Here is a 15,729-nt window from a genome sequence, read left to right as displayed (position 1 = left end):
TATGATTTGCCCTGCTCCTCGATCCAGAGGAAGGGAACACTCTTCAGTAGAGGTGTGTAGAGCCTTGAGAGCCTGGTTTGTATTTCCAGCTGAACTGCCGTGCTGCTCAGGTCAATTCAACTTTTCATCTGTTTCACCAGCAGTAGCTGCTAACTGGGTATAAGCAGGACTCCACTGTCAATGGGCTGTGGCGCTGCTCTTAGGATGCCTTGTGGGAGTTTCTTTACAGACAGATGGTGAGCAGATATTGCAGTACTACTGCTGTATTGCACCTGAACAAAATTTGAAGTGAAGGCAACATTTTTTAAAGACTTGTGCAGATTTAGAGAAGAGTTTTTCCACTGATGATAAAGCTTTTTTTTCATTGCTTGTAACATATCTGCAGTGCTGCAAAGCATAAGATGACTCCTTTTCCACACGGAGTAATGGCATGAGAGGACTCTCACTCCACATGGGATAATGGCATGAGAGGACTCTCTCTCCACATGGGATAATGGCATGAGAGGACTCTCACTCCACATGGGATAATGGCATGAGAGGACTCTCTCTCCACATGGGATAATGGCATGAGAGGACTCTCACTCCACATGGGATAATGGCATGAGAGGACTCTCTCTCCACATGGGATAATGGCATGAGAGGACTCTCACTCCACATGGGATAATGGCATGAGAGGACTCTCTCTCCACATGGGATAATGGCATGAGAGGACTCTCACTCCACATGGGATAATTGCATGAGAGGACTCTCTCTCCACATGGGATAATGGCATGAGAGGACTCTCACTCCACATGGGATAATGGCATGAGAGGACTCTCTCTCCACATGGGATAATGGCATGAGAGGACTCTCACTCCACATGGGATAATGGCATGAGAGGACTCTCTCTCCACGTGGGATAATGGCATGAGAGGACTCTCACTCCACATGGGATAATGGCATGAGAGGACTCTCACTCCACATGAAGTAATGGCATGAGAGGACTCTCACTCCACATGGGATAATGGCATGAGAGGACTCTCACTCCACATGGGATAATGGCATGAGAGGACTCTCACTCCACATGGGATAATGGCATGAGAGGACTCTCTCTCCACACGGAGTAATGTTCACACATGATTGTGTTGAAGGGCTCATGGCTGAAGCCACTAGATGCGGTCAGATCACTGCTTGTAGCTCCAGCACTGAGCCATCTTGTCCATCTCAGTTATCATGCAGTTTCTCAAGGATATGTTCTTTCATATTTGTTTTTTCTAGCTGGTAATTTAAATTCCCATCTACTGTTATACGTCCTTCTGCATCAGTGTGCATTGTCTTAGAATGGCAGGGCCTCCACGACACACACATCTTAAACATGTTCTCCATTAAGTGTGTGTGTTTATTGTTTCACAGTGAGTCCACTCTTAGGCCGTTCCCACTGAACCAGCCAATCAATGGAAATCCAAAGCACTTTAAATGCCTTGGTGTTCAGCACTGGAAATGAATACCAACCTGAAGACTGATGCTTCAGCAGTGTTTCCTCCACAGTGTACAGTCTGTTCCTGTCCCTGGAGTATTCTGCAGCCTTACCTGTGCACACATAGCCAGCAGGCTGCTCTGTAGTGGCTGGCTGTGAGGGGACAGTTTGGTGACACCCTTGTTTGTTTTTCTTCTCAGCTGCTGCAGGTGAAAGCCAGCTCAAGTTTCTCTCTGACGTGGCACAAGCTGTGAAAGGCCAGGGTACCATTGCGTGGGTGAATTGTGGGTAAGTCTGTGATGGGTGGGATGGTCGGAGGTAGCAGAGTCTACAGAGAGGTGGGAAAAGGAGTCTATAGGAGGGAGGTGAAAGAGAGGGGGACAGAAAAAGAGATGAAATAGTGATCAGAGAGGGTGGAGGGGCAGCAGGCCCTGGAGAAGGTGAGGTCCAGAGGTGAGTGAAGGACAGGAAGGAATCTGGCAGAGTGGGTGGGGTTGGAGAGATGGATATTGAAATCACCTAACAGGACAGTTGGGGTAGACAGAGAGGGGAGGGAGGAGAGGAGATAGTCAAGTTCATCGAGAAAATGAGTGAGAGGTCCAGGGGGACGGTACAGTACAATTAGCAGGAGTTGACAGAGAGAGGTTAGCTGGACATAACATAATAAATACATACATACATACACACATACAGTTGTAGTTAAAAGTTTACATGCCTCAATGGAAATTTTATAATTTCTACAAATTTCTCAAAAACAAAGAATTTTAGGAAAAGTCTTTTGTAGCAAAAGTTTTGCTTTTGTGGATGAGGAAAAGTTACAAGAAATAGATATCTACAATTATATATTTCAGCATTTTATTTTTATTTTTTGCAAAACTCCAAAAATGCTAATTCAGAAGTATTCATACCCTTTGATGCTGTGATAGTGTTGTTTACAAGGTGCTTAAATTTTCAGTGTGATAATGCAGAACTTAATTATAGAAAAGTCTAGAAAAGGCTGGATTGCAGGTGAACATTCTTAGAGAGTATAAAATGGTTAGGCATTGGATGAGTGCTGTCATTACTAATAAGTCAATATTGAAAAAAGTAAAGATTTTATTTATTGTCATAAAGCTGGAGAAGGATACAAGAAGATCTCCAAGCATTTGAGTATCCCAATTTCAACTTCTGTTTCTGTTATCCAGAAGTTGAAGACTCATGGTATTGTGTGGCGACGTGCCCCGCCCCTGTGTGTATTTTATGTTGTATGTTGTGTGTTAATGTTGGTGTATAGTCATTGGTACAGGGGATAGAAACAGGTCTGTGTAACACAGTAAAGTGGTTTAAAATGTATTTTTGTTTAGGCACGAGGATTGCACAGCACTTCACGTGCAAGTCAAATGTAATAATATGTGAGCACGGGGAATTGCACTTTATTAATTCACGTGCAGTTGTACCGAGACTCCAATTGAATGATTGATTAGCAATCGAGTCTCCGTACTGCTGCATAAAAGCAGCGTGTTTTCACTCACTCGGGGTTGTGTGTTCGGTGAGTGGAGAACGGGATTGGAGACGGAAGTAATAATCAAAGTAATCGTTAAAATATCAGCTCACCGTGTTTGTCTGTGTCGTCCATTTGTTTGTCTATTTATTTTGGCGAAAGTGCCGTGTCCTGTGTTTTGTTTATCTTTACAACATTTTATTTTCTGTCTGTTCATTATTAAATGCTGAGCGAAACCAATCGCTCAGCTCCACCCAACTCCACCTCTCTTGTTTATTTCCTGGTTCCTGTTTCTCGCCTGTCGTCCCCCACTAGAGCCGTCTTTGTGACATACTGTCACAACGCTCCCTCGGTCTGGAAGAAAAAAGGTTCTTTCACCAAGAACAAGTGAACAATAATTGTGAGGAAGGTTAATAACAATCTGAGATTGACTGCCAAAGATATTCAAAGTGAACTGACTGCAAGTGGGACTGGGGTTTCCATTTCAACCACAGGTCAAGTATTGCATGGTTTAGGTCTCAGTGGTTGCCGGCCAAGGAAAATTTCACAAGGACAAACGCTTATTTGAAAAATGGCATTTGAATGATGCATATGAGTTTTGGTCAAAGGTTGAAACTAAAATCAAGCTGTTTGTTCACGCTGATAGTTGTTACGTTTTGAGTGTGGTGAGACGTACAAAGAAAAGTACACCGTACCTACTGTCAAGCATGAAGGTGGTAATATCCTTCTATGGGGCTGTTTTTCCCCTAATGGCACAGAAAATTTAGTTCCAGTACATGGTACATGGATTCCGTAGCATACCAAAAGATATTGGCCAATCCTCTGAAACCCAAAATTTGTTTTAATGCGCAACTGGACGTTCCAACATGACAACGATCCAAAGAACACATCAAACTCTACTGCAGAATAGTTAAAGAAGAATCAAATCAAGGTTCTGGAATGGCCTAGTCAAAGTCCCGATCTAAATCTGACTGAGAATCTTTGGGATGAGTTGAAGAAGGCTGTGCACAGGAGAAGTCCTCGGAATATGAATGAACTGGAATAATTTTGAATTGAAGAATGGTCAAAAATCACAAAAGAATCATGACAAAAGCTCACTGACAAATAACCTAATCTTTTAGAAGATGTGTTTGATTTCATTGATTCCTATCTGGATTAAATTGGTTCACGTTTGTTTCTTGGCAGAAAGGTTATTAACCATGTTGTGTGTCGTTCAGCGACGCAGATTCGTTCGCAGACAGGGTTTCGTTTCATTGTTGACTTTTCTGTTCACGTTGGGCTTTGACTCGGAAGAGTCTTTTGTTTGCTTCATGTTTCTTTCTGTTCACTGGTTTTCCAGCTCATTAACATTTCAGGATACCAGGCTGTCCGCTGTGCTGGTGGTTGCATTCGTGTTGCTGCTTCTCTGCAGCAAGCGTTTCTTAATTAAAGCAACAATCCCCGGAGACTTTCTGCCTGCCTGGATCACTAGATTGCTCAGCAGTGGTTACAGGTTTTGTCCTATTGTGCTGTTACTTTTTATTTAAAAAAGAAGCTGTCTCTTTAGTGCGCCTTGTTAAACCTTGCAGTGCCACAACACTTCAAGTTTCTCTGAGTCTGTCTGAGGTCTCCAAGGTTACTGCCTCACTAGACAATCGCTGTTGATTTGTATTTCTCTTGTGGTTTAAGCTTGCTGACCCTGAATCAGATAGTTCAAGGTGGGAGCTCTTACTTGGGCGGATGATAGTACAGTCGGTGCTTGCTTGTCTGTTGTTTGTGTCCTAAACGGCACCGATTACTTGGATCAACCTCGAAACAGGTGGCTTTGCCAAACAGATTGGCTCAATAAGAAGTTATCTGTGTATTAGCATACCTGTTAATCGTACTGTCTCCTCTGCCTCTTGTATTATTGAAAAGTAAATCATTGCTTTACATTTCCAGAGACTCTGAAGGACGAAAGCTCTGCAAAAAGACGAAGGTCGACCCCAGCTCGAAGAAAAATGGAGTTGAATTGCTGCATTACAAGTAAGGAGGAAAGTCATTCGCATGAAGTACAAGAGAAATGTATTGGCTTTGTATGAGGCACTGTATGTTCTGTGGTATTACAATGATATATATAAACAGCAATGAGTTTGTATTTGACATGACTAACACGATCATTAATCTGTTTTATTTTTTCTATAAAGAGATGGAACCTTTCATACAGAATATAACAGACCTGAAAAATACAAGGTAAACTAAAAAACAAAAACTTTTAGTTAATGAAACTGTAAATGGCACAGAATAAGCATCAAGCTTTAAACGTAAGCTTTCAAAAGTGCTGTACAGATCTGAACTGTGGAAGATCTTAATACAGCCCCTCCCAATGCTATATAAATAAGAGGAAGCAGGTTTACAAGTGCTGTACAGATCTGAACTGTGGAAGATCTTAATACAGCCCCTCCCAATGCTATATAAATAAGAGGAAGCAGGTTTACAAGTGCTGTACAGATCTGAACTGTGGAAGATCTTAATACAGCCCCTCCCAGTGCTATATAAATAAGAGGAAGCAGGTTTACAAGTGCTGTACAGATCTGAACTGTGGAAGATCTTAATACAGCCCCTGCCAATGCTATATAAATAAGAGGAAGCAGGTTTACAAGTGCTGTACAGATCTGAACTGTGGAAGATCTTAATACAGCCCCTCTCAATGCTATATAAATAAGAGGAAGCAGGTTTACAAGTGCTGTACAGATCTGAACTGTGGAAGATCTTAATACAGCCCCTGCCAATGCTATATAAATAAGAGGAAGCAGGTTTACAAGTGCTGTACAGATCTGAACTGTGGAAGATCTTAATACAGCCCCTCCCAATGCTATATAAATAAGAGGAAGCAGGTTTACAAGTGCTGTACAGATCTGAACTGTGGAAGATCTTAATACAGCCCCTCCCAATGCTATATAAATAAGAGGAAGCAGGTTTACAAGTGCTGTACAGATCTGAACTGTGGAAGATCTTAATACAGCCCCTGCCAATGCTATATAAATAAGAGGAAGCAGGTTTACAAGTGCTGTACAGATCTGAACTGTGGAAGATCTTAATACAGCCCCTCCCAATGCTATATAAATAAGAGGAAGCAGGTTTACAAGTGCTGTACAGATCTGAACTGTGGAAGATCTTAATACAGCCCCTCCCAATGCTATATAAATAAGAGGAAGCAGGTTTACAAGTGCTGTACAGATCTGAACTGTGGAAGATCTTAATACAGCCCCTGCCAATGCTATATAAATAAGAGGAAGCAGGTTTACAAGTGCTGTACAGATCTGAACTGTGGAAGATCTTAATACAGCCCCTGCCAATGCTATATAAATAAGAGGAAGCAGGTTTACAAGTGCTGTACAGATCTGAACTGTGGAAGATCTTAATACAGCCCCTCCCAATGCTATATAAATAAGAGGAAGCAGGTTTACAAGTGCTGTACAGATCTGAACTGTGGAAGATCTTAATACAGCCCCTGCCAATGCTATATAAATAAGAGGAAGCAGGTTTACAAGTGCTGTACAGATCTGAACTGTGGAAGATCTTAATACAGCCCCTCCCAATGCTATATAAATAAGAGGAAGCAGTTTGACAAGTGCTGTACAGATCTGAACTGTGGAAGATCTTAATACAGCCCCTCCCAATGCTATATAAATAAGAGGAAGCAGTTTGACAAGTGCTGTACAGATCTGAACTGTGGAAGATCTTAATACAGCCCCTCCCAATGCTATATAAATAAGAGGAAGCAGGTTTACAAGTGCTGTACAGATCTGAACTGTGGAAGATCTTAATACAGCCCCTCTCAATGCTATATAAATAAGAGGAAGCAGGTTTACAAGTGCTGTACAGATCTGAACTGTGGAAGATCTTAATACAGCCCCTTCCAATGCTATATAAATAAGAGGAAGCAGGTTTACAAGTGCTGTACAGATCTGAACTGTGGAAGATCTTAATACAGCCCCTGCCAATGCTATATAAATAAGAGGAAGCAGGTTTACAAGTGCTGTACAGATCTGAACTGTGGAAGATCTTAATACAGCCCCTCCCAATGCTATATAAATAAGAGGAAGCAGGTTGACATGTGCTGTACAGATCTGAACTGTGGAAGATCTTAATACAGCCCCTCTCAATGCTATATAAATAAGAGGAAGCAGGTTTACAAGTGCTGTACAGATCTGAACTGTTTGGACGGGGGACTCAGCCTTGGCTCGTCCAGTTTATTGCTGGATGTTAGCAGTTGATTTGTTTTATTAACTGGCCCTCCTGTTGGAATAAAGGCCTGCATTGGAATGAACTGTACGAGCCCAGTGCAATGGATCTTCAGTAAACGCTGTGTTTTGTGTTTTTGTTTGTTTTTCTTGGTATCTGCAGTCCATGGTCGCTTTTCTAAAGGATCCAGCTGGGGCTCCACTATGGGAAGAGAATCCAGAAGCCAAAGACGTCACTCACATTGAAAATGAGAAGGTTGGATACAGTATACCCTTGAAATTAAATTGTCCGTAATGTCTGTATAAATTATGTTTTAAAATGTTCACAGTGTACATGTATCTGCCATGTCTTCCTATTTAATACTGTATGCAAACTGCCATGTTGCACTTTAGTTTCTATTTGTAATTATAAATCAAATAGAATGCAATGCAGTAGAAGTGACGTGTCTGTTGACCTCAGGAATTCAGAAAGCTGCTGAAGAAGGAAGAAAGGCCAATTCTAATGATGTTTTACGCTCCATGTAAGTTTAGCTTTTTCTGTATTCTGTGTATGTTAGCATATATTATGTCGATGAAGACCTCACATTACAAGATTTGTGTGGACTGTGCTATTCAGAGCAGCACACTGTTAACTGTGTTCACTGTACTATCCAGAGCAGCACACTGTTAACTGTGTGGACTGTGCTATTCAGAGCAGCACACTGTTAACTGTGTGGACTGTGCTATTCAGAGAAGCACACTGTTAACTGTGTTGACTGTACTATCCAGAGCAGCACACTGTTAACTGTGTGGACTGTGCTATTCAGAGAAGCACACTGTTAACTGTGTGGACTGTGCTATTCAGAGAAGCACACTGTTAACTGTGTTCACTGTGCTATTCAGAGAAGCACACTGTTAACTGTGTGGACTGTGCTATTCAGAGCAGCACACTGTTAACTGTGTGGACTGTGCTATTCAGAGCAGCACACTGTTAACTGTGTTCACTGTGCTATCCAGAGCAGCACACTGTTAACTGTGTGGACTGTGCTATTCAGAGAAGCACACTGTTAACTGTGTTCACTGTACTATTCAGAGCAGCACACTGTTAACTGTGTGGACTGTGCTATTCAGAGCAGCACACTGTTAACTGTGTGGACTGTGCTATTCAGAGAAGCACACTGTTAACTGTGTTCACTGTACTATTCAGAGAAGCACACTGTTAACTGTGTTCACTGTGCTATTCAGAGCAGCACACTGTTAACTGTGTTCACTGTGCTATTCAGAGAAGCACACTGTTAACTGTGTTGACTGTGCTATTCAGAGAAGCACACTGTTAACTGTGTTGACTGTGCTATTCAGAGAAGCACACTGTTAACTGTGTTGACTGTGCTATTCAGAGAAGCACACTGTTAACTGTGTTGACTGTGCTATTCAGAGAAGCACACTGTTAACTGTGTTCACTGTGCTATTCAGAGAAGCACACTGTTAACTGTGTTCACTGTGCTATTCAGAGAAGCACACTGTTAACTGTGTTGACTGTGCTATTCAGAGAAGCACACTGTTAACTGTGTGGACTGTGCTATTCAGAGCAGCACACTGTTAACTGTGTGTGCTATTCAGAGCTGTTAACTGTGTTCTGTACTATTCAGAGCAGCACACTGTTAACTGTGTTCACTGTGCTATTCAGAGAAGCACACTGTTAACTGTGTGGACTGTGCTATTCAGAGCAGCACACTGTTAACTGTGTGGACTGTGCTATTCAGAGCAGCACACTGTTAACTGTGTGCACTGTGCTATCCAGAGCAGCACACTGTTAACTGTGTTCACTGTGCTATTCAGAGCAGCACACTGTTAACTGTGTTCACTGTACTATTCAGAGCAGCACACTGTTAACTGTGTGGACTGTGCTATTCAGAGAAGCACACTGTTAACTGTGTGGACTGTGCTATTCAGAGCAGCACACTGTTAACTGTGTTCACTGTGCTATTCAGAGAAGCACACTGTTAACTGTGTGGACTGTGCTATCCAGAGCAGCACACTGTTAACTGTGTGGACTGTGCTATTCAGAGCAGCACACTGTTAACTGTGTGGACTGTGCTATTCAGAGCAGCACACTGTTAACTGTGTTCACTGTACTATCCAGAGCAGCACACTGTTAACTGTGTGGACTGTGCTATTCAGAGCAGCACACTGTTAACTGTGTGGACTGTGCTATTCAGAGAAGCACACTGTTAACTGTGTGGACTGTGCTATTCAGAGAAGCACACTGTTAACTGTGTGGACTGTGCTATTCAGAGAAGCACACTGTTAACTGTGTTCACTGTGCTATCCAGAGCAGCACACTGTTAACTGTGTGGACTGTACTATTCAGAGAAGCACACTGTTAACTGTGTGGACTGTGCTATTCAGAGCAGCACACTGTTAACTGTGTGGACTGTGCTATTCAGAGCAGCACACTGTTAACTGTGTGGACTGTGCTATTCAGAGAAGCACACTGTTAACTGTGTGGACTGTGCTATTCAGAGCAGCACACTGTTAACTGTGTGCACTGTGCTATTCAGAGCAGCACACTGTTAACTGTGTGCACTGTGCTATTCAGAGCAGCACACTGTTAACTGTGTTGACTGTGCTATTCAGAGAAGCACACTGTTAACTGTGTTCACTGTACTATTCAGAGAAGCACACTGTTAACTGTGTGGACTGTGCTATTCAGAGAAGCACACTGTTAACTGTGTTGACTGTGCTATTCAGAGAAGCACACTGTTAACTGTGTGGACTGTGCTATCCAGAGCAGCACACTGTTAACTGTGTGGACTGTGCTATTCAGAGAAGCACACTGTTAACTGTGTGGACTGTGCTATTCAGAGCAGCACACTGTTAACTGTGTGCACTGTACTATCCAGAGCAGCACACTGTTAACTGTGTTCACTGTGCTATTCAGAGAAGCACACTGTTAACTGTGTGGACTGTGCTATTCAGAGAAGCACACTGTTAACTGTGTTCACTGTACTATTCAGAGAAGCACACTGTTAACTGTGTGGACTGTGCTATTCAGAGCAGCACACTGTTAACTGTGTTCACTGTGCTATTCAGAGAAGCACACTGTTAACACACACTGTTAACTCTCCTCACAGTACATTCAGCAAGAGAAAAACCGTTGTTAATTCGCTGTCAATGAGGCAAAGTTTAATTTAATAACGTGTCCAGTTTAAACTCTGTGCGGCCCCTTGATCTCTTTGTCTGTTCTTTGAAGGGTGTGGCGTGTGTAAGAGAATGATGCCTGTGTTCCAGCAGGCAGCCTCCGAGGTCAAGGGTTCATATGTAAGTGACCTGTCTAAAGGCCTTGACAAGTTCTTCTTTATTTCATTTATTGTGGCACAGGAAATAATCTTGCATTGTGCGGCAGTGAGAGCCATTCCTGGTGTGTCAGTGAAGCTCACATTTAATGTTGCAAAGGCTCAAACTGCTTTGCAGTGGGATATTTTGCTTCATAAAGTTGAATGAAAACACATTTTAAAGAGTGAGCTCTTTCCCAGCAGACAGGACTGTTATAAAGAGGGTTCATTTATACTTTCTAAGCAGACTGACAATGGGTTAATTTTTTTTGGTGTTGCAATTGCAGCAAAAACCAGAAGCAAACTAAACTTCATGCTGTGTGTGGCTCAGTTCATCCTGTGTATACTTGTGCTTTGACAGCTGCGTTCAGAAGCCTTGCTTGAAGTATTGCTGCTTTTTTTCGTGTATGATATAAGATCAGAACAAGTGGGTCGCCTCAGTGTCCCAGCATATTCCCATGGCTGCTGCCTTCATAAGAAGTTGTTGGAGTTGGCCTTGGGTAAATCTCTTTGTCTGTAGGATTGTGGGCACAGCTTTCATGTTTTTAAAATATTTTGTGCTCCACAAAGCTCTAAAAAAACAAACCCATCAGTCTTGTAGAGTCTGTGCCCAGGCTTTTCAGAAACCTACTTTAAAGTTTTGATTAGGAGACATGTAAATATCCCCTTAAGCTGTTAATTTGAAAGAAGTTTTGGAAAGAGAGTTTGGATCCTTTTCTGAATTTGTTACTGGAAATTCCTATTTATTAGTTGGTTTTTATAGCTAATTGCCGTGGGTTTGGGTAACAAAAAAAGAAAGTAAGTGGGCCATGTTGGAAAGGTATTGTGTCCAGTAAGTACCCAGTTTGGGGCTATTGGGCCCAGTTTAAAAGACATGCAATAGGAAGTGAATGTTTATTTCTTGCTGTTGTTTTTCCAGTTCTTGCTGTTGTTTTTCCAGGTGTTTGCAGGAATGAACGTGCACCAGTCAGAGTTTGAAGGGATCAAGCAGGAGTTCGGTGTCAAGGGCTATCCCACCTTCTGTTACTTCGAGTAAGGTTCTGCACTCTGCCTAGTGAAAAGCGTTACAGAGCAGGGCTGCCTTGTTAGACGTTAAGAGAATGTTACAGGCGGTTTTCAACATACTGCAGGAGAGCCGGGCGCTGGGGGCTTCCCCTGAATGTGAGTCCGAGTGTTCAGAGCTCTCTGATGTGTCTCCAAACTATGGAGCGCCATTTGTGCCAAAACTATCCAGCCATTCATTTGTCAATTTGTTTCTCAATTCGTTTGTCAATTCATGAATTGGTCAATTTGTCCAGAAATTCGTCCAGGAATTCATCAATTTATACACTAATTCATAAACATATTTGTTAATTTATCTAATAATTAATTAATTTGTCAGTTCATTAATATGAAAGGCTGTAAAGGACCTGCAAATTTCCAATCAACCAGACAAACTTCCCAACAACTAGCCAGTGGGAGCACGTACTAATATTTTAACCATTGAAAATCCATCTTCACTCAAAACTGCTTCAGCCAATCATTTCAAAAGATATTCCATTTAACAAAATACTGGACTCTGCTGATTTTCAATGGAGACTCTCGTCTCACTGCTTGTGAAGCATTGTGATATGTACAGAGCGTTCAGGAAAATAAATTCTATGGAGATTCAATGGAAGCTTAAGAAGTTTTGCTGGTTTTCACCATCTTAAAAAAATGCATCAAACTTTTGAAGTAGATTTCACATTTGCCCAAGGCCTTTTGAAGAAAATGGCAACATTAGCAAATTCTGACAATATGTAATTATTATGAAAAATGCTATTTTCTGAGCACTGTCCCGTTCTGTGGAAATTGGCAGGTCCTTTAAAGCCTTTCGTATTACTGAATTGACACATTAATGAATTATTAGATGAATTAACAAATATGCTTATTAATTACTGTATGAGTTGACAAATTTATGAACGAATTGCTGGACAAATTGACCAATTTATGAATTGACAAACAAATTGACAGTTGAATGGCTGGGTAGTTTTGGCACAAATGGCGCTCCATATCAGATATGTGGTGTTCATGTCAAGAGCTGCGCGTTGCATTGCAGTGCTGCTGCAGCTGCTTTTAAACCAGTATTTTGCACCCTAAAGGGATAATTAAGTTCTGGTGCAGCTGTATAAAACACAAAAGGAGCTTCTGCAGTAAGTGCCTCCCTGAGACGTGTCTTTACACACAAACCTACAGTAAAAGGAAACGGTCCCAGTCAGAGGCGTGCTTGGTTTTCTTTTTTATTAGCTGGTTATTCCCTTTTGGATTTGAATTGTTTTAATAAAATGAAAATGTTTAATCTGGGATAGAGTCTGCAATTTATCTCTGACAGAAAGCGGAGTTTCTTGAAAGGCATGTGAAATGATCTGTACGAACATAAACTGTTTGATCATTTCTTTACATACAGCAATGTTCACAGAGCCATAGTGATTAGTGACAGTTACAAACTGCCGCTCTCACCAGCTCCAAGTTTATACTTTGCGCATTCTTTGCAATGTGAATGTTTTCCAAGTCAGTAAGGAATATTGAAGATCTGCTTGGATAAGGAACCAGGGTTTCTGCTCAGTAGTTTTAGAATTACAGAATTGTGATAAACTACGAGGTTGGATGTGTAGAAATGAGAGAAATGCATCACCTATGATACGTGATACTAGAGTTCAGGATACAAATAATGTGAATTTGTAGAGTAATAATTGCTGAAGAAAATGTATATTTTAGTGGCGTTCTGGTACCTCCAGGTTTCCGACCACACCACTGATCCTTATTAGCTTTATTAACATTGGCTGATTCATACGGTCAGAGCTTTGATCTTTGTCCTTTCCATCATTACAGGAAGCCTAACGTTCCTTTTTCATTGTTTTTAAGGAAAGGAAAGTTCCTCCACCACTACGAAAGCTATGGGGCAACAGCAAAGGACATAGTGGAGTGGATGAAAGGGTAAGTTTGAGCCGATTCCCTGGGATTAGTATTTAGTACAACGGAACTTCGCTTCTGACAGCTTGCCAGGAAAGGCATAGCCACACTTTGTGTGAGCTTCAGTTCAAGCAGACTTTGTGTAAATGTCCATGCAAGTGTATTATGTGCAGTTGACTGTAGGCCCAGCACACTGTTTAGATGATCCAGGTTTTATTTTCAGCCAGCTTTCCCTTGGTGGTACTAATATTGCAGTTGCTGATGTAATGAGTTATCATAATTGTGTTGGAAAATAAAGAAAACGCTGAGAAGCAGCTCTCGCATTCAGTTACTGCTGTGCAGTCACACAGCATGAATACCTAAACAAATCTAATAAGGGTGTTTTACCCTTTAAATTCCAGCGATACATTAGCTTTCAATGGCACTCTTTCTTATTGAAACAACTCAGGTCAGCAAATGCAGTTTTATTGCTGTAACCAGCAGTAGAGCTGCACTGTTTGGACTGAGATGATTGAGAAGGTTGTCCTTGTTTGCACTTCAACAGATCCCTGGAAATGTAGTGCCCCTATGGAACACATTCTCACTCACACACACGCTCATACTGACTCACTGACACACACACACACACTGACTCACTCACTCACTCACTAATACACACACACTGACTCACTCACACACTGGCTCACTCACTCACTGATATATACACACACACGCACACACACTGACTCACTCACTGATATACACACACTGACTCACTCACTCACTGATATATACACACACTGCACTCACTCACTCACTGCACACACACACTCACTCACTCACTGATACTGACACTGACTCACACACACACTGATATACACACACACACTGACTCACTGACTCACTCACTGATACACACACACGCACACACACTGACTCACTCACACACTGATATACACACACTGACTCACTCACACACTGATATATACACACACACGCACACACACTGACTCACTCACACACTGATATACACACACTGACTCACTCACTCACTGATATATACACGCACACACACTGACTCACTCACTCACTGATATATACACGCACACACACTGACTCACTCACTCACTGATATACACACACTGACTCACTCACACACTGACTCACTCACTCACTAATACACGCACACTGACTCACTCACACACTGACTCACTCACTCACTGATATATACACACACACACACACTGAACTCACTCACTGATATACACACACTGACTCACTCACACACTGACTCACTCACTCACTGATATACACACACACACAGAGCACTCACTTACTGACACACTCACACACACTGACTCACTCACTCACTGATATACACACACACACAGAGCACTCACTCACTGACACACACTCACACTGACTCACTCACTCACTCACTGAGACACGCACACTGACTCACTAACTGATACACTCACACTCACCCACTGACTCACTCGCTTCATTGATGTACACACACACACAGAGCACTCACTCACTGACACACACACACTGACTCACTCACTCACTGATACATGCACACTGACACACTCACACACACTGACTCACTCACTGATACACGCTCACTGATACACGCACACTGACTCACTCACACACTGACTCACTAACTCACTGATACACACACACACACTAACTCACTCACTCACTGACACACTCACACACACTGACTCACTCCCTCACTGATACACGCTCACTGACTCACTCACTGATACACACACACGCTCACTCACTCACTGATACACACACACGCTCACTCACTGATACACACACACGCTCACTCACTCGCTGATACACACGCCCACTCACTGATACACACACACACTCACTCACTGATACACACACACAGAGAGTGCTCACTCACTCGCTGATACACACACATGCTCACTTACTCACTGATACACACACGCTCACTCACTGATACGCACACACATTTTTAAATGTGCCACAGTAATGCTTTCTTTGGCTCGGAAGACGAGCGAGGAGGTTGGAGTGTGCAGATGTTGCTGTGCTTCTCTGGAAGGTTGCTGCTGCAGCTGTTTCCTAACCACGATGTTGTGCTGCCGCTGCTGGTTTTAACTCTGATGATCGGATCTAAAGATTAGTCCATGATTTCAGTTCATGATGTGTTTTTAACTCTGTTGATCGGATCTAAAGATTAGTCCATGATTTCAGTTCATGATGTGTTTTTAACTCTGATGATCGGTGTTGGAAAACATGGATCGAGAATTGATTAGCAGTTTGCTACGCATGTGGACTGGCAGAGCTATACTGGTGTTTTTTTCCCGAAAGGAGACTAATATTGCA

General features: G+C 42.2%; 1 protein-coding gene across 1 annotated transcript in view; it reads left to right on the top strand.

The window, feature by feature from the left end:
- Nucleotides 1-15,729, top strand: part of LOC121323379 (protein disulfide-isomerase A5-like) — a 36,136-nt gene that overhangs the window by 3,087 nt on the left and 17,320 nt on the right. Inside the window, exons 3-10 of the mRNA XM_041264413.1 lie at nucleotides 1,657-1,744; nucleotides 4,857-4,940; nucleotides 5,102-5,147; nucleotides 7,305-7,397; nucleotides 7,602-7,662; nucleotides 10,374-10,441; nucleotides 11,396-11,487; nucleotides 13,339-13,410. Coding sequence (XP_041120347.1) covers nucleotides 1,657-1,744; nucleotides 4,857-4,940; nucleotides 5,102-5,147; nucleotides 7,305-7,397; nucleotides 7,602-7,662; nucleotides 10,374-10,441; nucleotides 11,396-11,487; nucleotides 13,339-13,410 — 604 coding nt within the window. The remainder of the gene's footprint in view (nucleotides 1-1,656; nucleotides 1,745-4,856; nucleotides 4,941-5,101; nucleotides 5,148-7,304; nucleotides 7,398-7,601; nucleotides 7,663-10,373; nucleotides 10,442-11,395; nucleotides 11,488-13,338; nucleotides 13,411-15,729) is intronic.

The sequence above is a fragment of the Polyodon spathula genome, chromosome 11 (genome assembly GCF_017654505.1).
Source record: "Polyodon spathula isolate WHYD16114869_AA chromosome 11, ASM1765450v1, whole genome shotgun sequence".
Taxonomy (NCBI): Eukaryota; Metazoa; Chordata; class Actinopteri; order Acipenseriformes; family Polyodontidae; genus Polyodon; species Polyodon spathula.
This window is presented reverse-complemented; position numbering and strand designations above follow the sequence as displayed.